The sequence below is a fragment of the Belonocnema kinseyi genome, chromosome 3 (genome assembly GCF_010883055.1).
Source record: "Belonocnema kinseyi isolate 2016_QV_RU_SX_M_011 chromosome 3, B_treatae_v1, whole genome shotgun sequence".
Lineage (NCBI taxonomy): Eukaryota > Metazoa > Arthropoda > Insecta > Hymenoptera > Cynipidae > Belonocnema > Belonocnema kinseyi.
Window position 1 is genome coordinate 49,882,785 of NC_046659.1, and position 8,740 is coordinate 49,891,524.

Sequence of the window (8,740 nt, forward strand, 5' to 3'; positions counted from 1 at the left end):
GAAGAAGAAAAAACCGCTTTATCATCACGAAAATGCGCCTGTTCATTCATGCTTAGTTGCACAAGCAAAATTGCATGAAATCGGCTTCGAATTGGTTCCTCATTCATCGTATTCGCCAGACCTGGCCCCCAGCGACTATTAGTTGTTCCCTAACCTGAAGAGATGGCTCACCGGTAAGCGTTTTTACTCAAATGAGGAGCTCATAGCTGAAACTGAAGCGTATTTTGGAGACCTTCCGATCGAGTACTTTTCGGACGGTATCAAAAAGTTAGAAAATCGTTGGACTCGCTGTATCGACCTAAAAGGAGAGTATGTTGAAAAATAAAACCGACTTTGGCCAAAAAAACGTTTCCGTGTTTCATTTTTCAGGGACTTATCAGACTGCCTAGTAATTCTGCAATATTTAAATTTGGAATCGTAAATATTTGAAATGTTTCAAATTGAACTAATTCTAAATCACATATTAATCATTGCATGATATCAATGGTTGGTTAAAGCAGCTTGATAGGCTTTCCACTTACGATTTAAAAAATTAAAGGTCCTGTTCTGGGTTTCCCGGTTTAAATCTTAATAATTGCAAATTGTCCTATATTTTCAAGTATTAATCAGAAAGTTTTAAATCTTACATGTTTTAAACTTAATAGCGGTCAAAAAATATCAGTTTTTCCCTCAGAAAGGGCAAGAATAAACATAATTTATTCATTTTTTGCGTAATTTAATCCAAACTCCTAAATTAATGTAACTTTTGTCTTTTATTTTCAACACATAGATCCTTCACCTCATTGACTTCGTACATATCTTTTATTCTAAAAATCACGAAAAATATGAATGGTGTTAGTTGATGAACTTGGTGAGGGGAAACAAACCGTTTTTCAAAAAGTAAATTAGTAAATTAATTAGATAATTAATAAACTAGGTTCAACTAATTTAGTTATTTTTTACAGATTGATGCCATTTTTATATATGAAAAAATATACAAGACGAATTTAACATTTAAAGAAATACTTCGTCTAGATTTAATTTAGAGCTGCAAAGACTCACAAAAAATTTCTTATGCTATTTTCATAAAAAGATAACTCTGGTTCCCTTTTTTCGAGAGCATTTTGCACTCTGAAGCGCAAGTATCCATATTTGTTGAAGGGAAATTACTAATGTTATTTTCCTGATTTCTAATGAAATCTTTTTATTGATAGGGAACCGTAAGCTCATTATTATATTTTTCAGATCATTTGAGTACACTAGATCAGGAATGGGAAGGAAATTTTTTTATTTTGTCCAATTATTTATATAAATTTTCATTCATTCGACTAAGCTTTCATCAAGCAGAAGAACTTTAAGATAATTAAAAATGCTTTGAAGTTATCATTCGTACTTGATGAAATTAACATCATTAGCTACAAATTAATGAATTAATAGGAGAAAATTAAAGTCTAAGATACGAAGAGTATAAAATAAAATAATAATTTTAATATCTGTTTGCAGGACGCCCACAGCTAAGGAGAGTAGTAAGGATGGAAAAGAGATTGTACAAAATTCCTTAGAAACTGTAAAGCCGTTGACGGATCCCAGGACTGCGAACGTCGTAGAAAATGAATCTGTCGCGGAGGATCTCATTTTGTAAGGAGAGGAAACGGGAACATCTTTAGAGATTCGGGGTAGCAATAGGACAAATCATATCAGATCGGTCTTACCATTACCATAGTACTCTACGTTTCTATTCTCAAAAGTCTTGGTGATGGCGCAGCTGTATTATAAATTTTGATAGCAGATAATATTGAGCTGATATTAAGTACTTCATGGCGCTCAACTCTTGTATCGTAAATCGTGTAACGATTTTATTCAACTTGCATCTCAAACTCTATGGTTTTTTTGACAACATTTGTGAGTACAAAAGTTACTTTCTCATCTCCCCATAATCTCCCCGTGTCACACTGATTGTTAAAAACTCGTAAATTTTAACTCGTATGTAAGAATGTAACTTGATACAAAGATGTTTTTTTAAGCGAAAGGATGTTTCTGGGAGATGTTTCACTCATATGTGATTACTTATCCAATTGTATAATGCTGTTAGAAGACTGTACTATATTGTCACTAAAGTATTTATCAATAGGCAATGGTAAATATTTTCGAGCCTTTGATAATTCTATTTACTATTCTTTTATAGAAGTTCTTACAATTGCGGAGAAGTGTTAATCGTGTTCTGACGTATGGGGAAATCCGATCATCAAAGTTGTGCTAAGGTGTCCCAAAGAATACGAGCTTTATTTAATGGTCTTTTTTCTTAATCAACTTAACTTACTCTTGGTGAAATATTTTTTTAGTTTTATTTTAGAATGTGTTGGAAATTGCGCGACATTTTTTTTATTATTATCAAGTTTTGCGCGCTTTTAGTTTTAGAATCCAGGTTTACTTTTACAGAACTTGGATACAAATTATTTCGATTTTATTGTGCACGTTTGTAGAATCAAATTTACAAAAATTAAACTTTTAATTAGAAGAAGAATGAGGAAAAAATGTGAAAATCAGAAAAAGAGGCTGTAATTTTCTTTGGGTCATCTTAATTTGTACGTATCAAATATGTGATGTGGCAATAGATCGGTGAGATAGTCAAAGTACAACACACGAGCAAAGCTCTGAAATCATTGATCCCTTATCAGAATTTGAAACAATCGTTGGTATTTAATTTTACACAATGAATAAGTATTATGCAGAATTATAACTGCAACGTTAGATACCATGAATGCGAGGCTATTTAAGAAAAAAATCACCATAGTCCGATATTTCACAATGAATGTAGTGCTTTTGGTTTTTCGAAAGATTAAACAGAAGTGCTTAGGTACAGTGCCTATAAATCGCTTGAACATATTCCTATGCCAAGGCATGATGTAAAAAAAATCATAAGTATTTTTATTATGTTGAGGATTAATGGGTCAAAATTCTCAGAGTGCGTGTAAGCGAGTCTATATAAATATGCCCTTGTTTGCATTCCAATAAAACAGTAAAAAAAATATAGCTTATTTTTAATTACATCCATAATTTTTCAGGAAAATGAAAACATTCGATAAATACAAATGAAGATATGTGAAGGACAACTGGATAAAGATAAATTTTTTGAATTTCTGTTTTCAGCGATTTCAAGTAACTTAAGGTCCTATTTAACGATAAATGTTAGGAATATGTAAAAATAATTTCAAATAATGGTCTCATACTTCTATAATTTTTACTAAATATTGTTTAGTGTAGAATATAAGTAATTTCATTTTTGCTCCTTATCCAGTCATCATTCGCATTTTATTTTTTATTTTTTAAATCCAGTAAGAACATTTTTCGAAGTTGTGGCATATCAAATAATACATACATTATACATATTTAATAGATCATAAAAAGTTCTTACTATATTTTAGTGATTTGGTCAATTAAACACAGTTTTTAAATTTATGAGATGGAAAATTGGAGTGGATAAGGTAACGGGCCGTATTATGGAACGATTTTCAGAGTAACGAAAAAAATATCGTCGATTACAAATGCTTGAGTAAACTACTCAAAATAATCAAGTATATTTTGAAAGACCAATATCTCTAGTATCAAGAACAAGTCGCAAAATGTTTATTCGTGATAATTAAATAAAAATGAAAGTTAAAATATAAAGGCTTAGCATGTCATTATTATGGAACACTCTTTCCTCACCATGTCCCTGTGTTCCACAGAAAATGTCCCCTGTTTGGAACGGGTACCCGTCATGCGTGAAGCCTGGATCCAAGTGTACAAATGTATTGAAAGCATTAATAAATATTAAATAGTTATTTATTTATTAAATTAACATTAACTTTTCGGAAATACAATAGACTTAATATTTATTAATAAAACCAAGCGTTTAAAAATGAAATCATTTTTTGTAAATATATTCTATGTAAACAATTATAATTTTTAAAAAAGAAAGAAAATTTCAGTCAGTTTGACATTTAAAATATAAATATGAATAACTGAATATCAGGGTAAATGAAATAAGTCCATAATCCTTTTATAATTTCAATCTTAGAGCTTTTATTTTTTTATTATTTATATGCAATAAATACAATGGAATTAAAAAATGTAAGACATTATAAGTATTTAAGTGTATTTCAAACGCAATAACACTTCTCATTAGAGCAACAAATGTACTCTTAAAGCTTTAAATTGTTACTTTTCTTGTTCAATTTTTGTTGTTGCAATTCATTAATTTTTGCTGTAATTTTTTTTCTCTTCAGCAATCTCTCGTTTTTGCTGTTGTAAAGCTTTTTTTGCAGCTTTTTCTGGGTTTCCATAAAAATTAATTTTTGGATGTTACTAAAAAGTCATCTTTTCAGCTTAAGATTTAAAAATTTGGTAAAATGAAATTGTTTGGTTGAAAATGAACTTTTTTGTTGGAAGTTCATCATTTTTGTTCGCAATTGACCTTTTCAGTTAAAAATTTATTTCATTTTCGATTGAGAGTTAATCTTTAAAATTTAAAGTTTAACTTTCCCATTTCTAGTTATATATTATCTTTTGAAGTTTAAAATTCTACTATTTAGTTAACAATTCATAATATTTAATCAAAATATAAGTACTTGGTTGTAAATTTATGTATTTTATTGGTAATTAGATTTTTTCTAAAAAATTAATCTTCTTGGTTAAAAACTAAACTTCTCGACTGAAAAAGTAACTATTTTATTTTGTTACAAATTGGCCTATTCTGGTTTTAAATGTTTGAAATTTGTTAAACTTTCTTAAAATACTGTCTCAAAAATTCATTTTTTTTTGTTGAAGATTCATTGATGTATTTAAAAGTTTAAATATTGGGTCGTAAATTAAATTTGGTTGAAAATTCCTGTTTTGTAGAAAATTCAAACTTCTGGCTCGAAAATTCAATAATTTAGTAGAGTATTCATACTTTTCCTGGCGGACCGAAGGAACTGAATGGAGCGTCTACGAAGTACCCGTAAAGACCTCATTGAGTTCCTTTTTTAAAAAACTCAAAAAAGCAGCAAGATCAACTTTTCGACTGTTGAAATTTTGATTCTACGTTAAATTTTCTATTAAATACTCACGGAGTAATCGCAAAACTTTCTTTTGCAGCGTTAAAAATGTAAAAAAATGTCATTAACTTTTGCTGAAGTGACTTCAAGCACATCCATAATAGCTCAAGTAGTATGTCGCGCGCGAAGTTTATAACTAAACTTCTCTCTAACTTGCATCGCAGCATTGTTGTCTGAGGTTTCCACTTAGAATCCAGACAAAAATTCTTAAGTTACCGACGAAACGCTTATTAACTGCTTCTAAAAGAAGATGCACTTGAAGGCGCCTTCGGCCCTTGTAAATGACAGGTATTTTATTTTTTAAAGTTTTTAACGCTGCAAGACAAAGTATTGCGATTACTCCGTGAGTTTCTAATGCAAATTTTAACATAGAATCCAAATTTCAACAAATTAAAAGTTGATTTTGCTGTATTTTTTTAGTTTTTTAAAAAGGAACCGAATGACCCAATGAGGTCTTTATAGAGGCTCTATTCGGTTCCTTCGGTCCGCCAGGGTTTCGTTAAAAATTGAACAACTATGGAGCAAAGTTAAACATTTTCGTTGAAAATTAAACTATTCTTTTGCAATTATTTTTTTTTATAATTAATATTTTTATCTGAAAACTTAACTATCCAGTTATTGTTTGAAAAACTTTTTTTTAGTTAAAAATGTGTGTTATTTGGTAGAAAATGTATCTTCTTGGTTAAAAAATTGTGTTTTGGTGGAAAATTCAATCACTTGGATTAAATTGATAGAAAATTAATGTGTTTTGTTTAAAAATGGCCCATTTGGCGAGAAAATTAATCCTGTTTGTAGTTAAATTAAACTGGTTGGCAATTTCTTTGTTGCTGATTATTCAATTAGATACTATAAAACAAATAAACAAACAACATTGAGTATCATACGGAACAACCTTTTTATACGTTTATAGGTTATGTTTTTGATTACGAGATTGTTTACCGAAATCATTTATTTAGGAGATTTTGTGTTGATAATATTGTTTATAATATTTTTGAGCACAAACACGTGAAAAATATGCAATAAAACTGCGTAATGAACGCAAAAGGTGCCCGTGTTCCAAGGACCTATCCGTGAACTTGGAAGTTGGGACGCAGTTACGCAGGCCTGAACCGTTCCATAATAGGGGACATTTAAACATTTTCTGTACACAACTGGAAACATGGATTTAAATTAAATAAACAAATGAAAATGAATAAATTGCGGCCTAAACTGTTATCCATAATGTTCGAGTTATTAATATTACAAAAAAAACGGATTAAATAATCAGTTTGTTTTCTTTATTTTCGTCCATCAAGTCTCGTCACTTTTCGCTGGTTTGTGATACTGTAGCCGGAAATTTCAGCAAATCTGTAGACATACATCCTATGAAAAATTTTTTTAATGCTTTCAAATACCACTAAATGAATTATTTTTTTCAATTATAAACAAAAATATTTGTAAGTGCGGATGAAATTTATATATAAGTCTGTGGATAATTTTTTTTTTATCTCAGTATTTCTAGCGTTGTTCCAACAAGGGGGCACAATCAAGACGGCGTTACATAATACGGCCCGTTACCCTGTTTTTCTCCTTATCGCGTAGAAAAAATGAATAGTTACTTTTATAATTTTATCTAAATTTGATGTTTAAAAATTCATAGCAGTAAAAGTTTTTTGCGCATCCTTTAAAATTTCACTTTTGGTCCTTAGCTGTTGTCATTCTCTGTCAGCAGAAACTATTTCCAAATATATTCTATTTCTTAGGAAATGAAGCGGTTACCGCTAAATATAATCTTCAAAGTACTTTAAAACATAACCCAATAATACGTTATTATTTCTTCGCGAAGTGATCCAAAAAATTTACTCAAAAAAAAATTTTGTCATATTTTGAAATATACATTTCTTTGAAACTCAAAAGACATGTAACAATTTAAAAAAAAACTGTTCAGCATGAAGCTAGTCTTTCTTTAAAAAATTACTGCATCTGATTGGTTACTCTACTTGTCCACCAATGCAAAATTCTTTGGGACGCCTGCGCAGTAATTCTACCAACCATCGTTTCATGTGAAACAGCCCGGGTAAAGTGAAGGAACTTCCCGCACTGGCAGACTGGACTGGCTTCACTCATCACTGACTTACTGTGTTCACGGAAGGATTTGAAGTGTTTGGAAGACGCACAATTTTATGCAAACTAGTTAAAGAGCGGGATTTAATAAAAATTGTGCAAGCAGTTTCCCGAAATAATCAAAGCGTCTAACAGTGGACCCCAGATTTCTCACCGAGCTGATATATTTCATTCAGAAGACAGCTTTATCTGCACAAAATCGACAATGTCGGACGAAAAGAAGGTATTGCTTCCTAACCTTAAAATCGGTGTTTCAAGCCGCGCACATTTCTTAATTTATAATCACGTATAATACTGTAAGCATCATATTTTTATTTGATTTTCCAGGACTCGAAAACTGAGTCGGAACATATAAACCTCAAAGTTCTGGGACAGGACAGCGCAGTAGTGCAATTTAAAATAAAAAAACACACACCTCTACGAAAATTGATGAATGCCTACTGTGATCGAGTAGTAAGTATTTTTTTATTTCTTAGAAATTCTGTTTCGTTTTCAATCTATTCGCATAAATATTTTGAAAAAGTGCAATCTTTCGTATGGAAGAAAATTTTGCCTTTGCATTACTTAACGTTATTCAGAGATTATATTTCTTTCTGTATTATTTTGTGCTGAATCGACATTTATAAAGCACTGTCTAGTATTACGGAATTGTCCGTAAGATTAACCGGTCAAGTATAGCGCTTGAGCTAGTATTACGAACATTTATGTAATACGAATGAGCTGGAAATATGTTAGATGTAAGGAAAGTTCCGTAATACTAGTCAGTACGCATTTTATAAATATTTGGAATACAAATTTAAGAATTCAAAAAATGAAACTTGCACGGAAAGCCATGTATTAGACGTGACATTAGTTAATTTTTGTCAGCATTTTCATTCGTATACTAATATAACTCAAATGGGTTTTCCATAGCAAATAAATTTTAAGGAAACAGCTAGGAACGTTTATACCTTATCTGATATGCAAAATGCATTTGAGTAATTTGGCTTTTCAATGAGAATGCTGAAAAAATGTCTAATACATGGAAAAAGTTATGTTTGCGTTCTAATTCAAAAAATAATTTATAGATTTGCTTAAATTTTAAAGCGTCCAAATTAAAAATGTTATTTTTCTTACTGATTAAATGCAGAATATTCTAATTTGAAAGCGCTGAAATTGCTTATTTTCTTCTCAGATTACAAAATTTAATTCAGTTAAATAGAAGAACAATTTGCAAACTTTAGATTTTAAAGCGTTTTAATGTAAACTGATATTTCTGAAATTCAGAACAGTTTCTAAATAGGGCACAATAAAAAAAGAAAATTTGGTAAGACGGTGTAATTGCGGCTTCTGATTTCCTTCTAGATTGTAAGAACATTGAGGGGAAATCGGGAAGCGTGATTCCATAGGTTTGTCATTTAGTGTTTTAAAATAAATATATTTTACTATCTTTAATTCACTTGGTGAATTATTAAGATTAAATTGTAAAAAACCTGGAGAATAACAATTGAGACTCCGGATTCTATAACCACGCATAAAATTTGCCTGGCCGCTTCAGGCCGCTCGAGTTGGCCCCTGATGGCTTGAAAATCAGTTTTCGA

At 30.5% G+C, this 8,740-nt stretch overlaps 2 protein-coding genes across 7 annotated transcripts in view; both read left to right on the forward strand.

The window, feature by feature from the left end:
• LOC117168975 (serine/threonine-protein phosphatase 6 regulatory subunit 3) overlaps window positions 1-3,008 on the forward strand; it is a 22,539-nt gene extending 19,531 nt beyond the window's left edge. For all 6 annotated transcript variants that reach the window (XM_033354983.1, XM_033354985.1, XM_033354986.1 and 3 more), the window contains exon 19: window positions 1,483-3,008. In XM_033354983.1, the coding sequence (XP_033210874.1) occupies window positions 1,483-1,621 (139 nt within the window). In that variant the 3' untranslated portion in view covers window positions 1,622-3,008. The remainder of the gene's footprint in view (window positions 1-1,482) is intronic.
• Window positions 3,009-7,130: 4,122 nt separating this feature from the next.
• LOC117170115 (small ubiquitin-related modifier 3) overlaps window positions 7,131-8,740 on the forward strand; it is a 6,874-nt gene continuing 5,264 nt past the window's right edge. Inside the window, exons 1-2 of the mRNA XM_033356648.1 lie at window positions 7,131-7,383; window positions 7,488-7,613. Of these exons, the coding sequence (XP_033212539.1) occupies window positions 7,366-7,383; window positions 7,488-7,613 (144 nt within the window). The 5' untranslated portion in view covers window positions 7,131-7,365. The remainder of the gene's footprint in view (window positions 7,384-7,487; window positions 7,614-8,740) is intronic.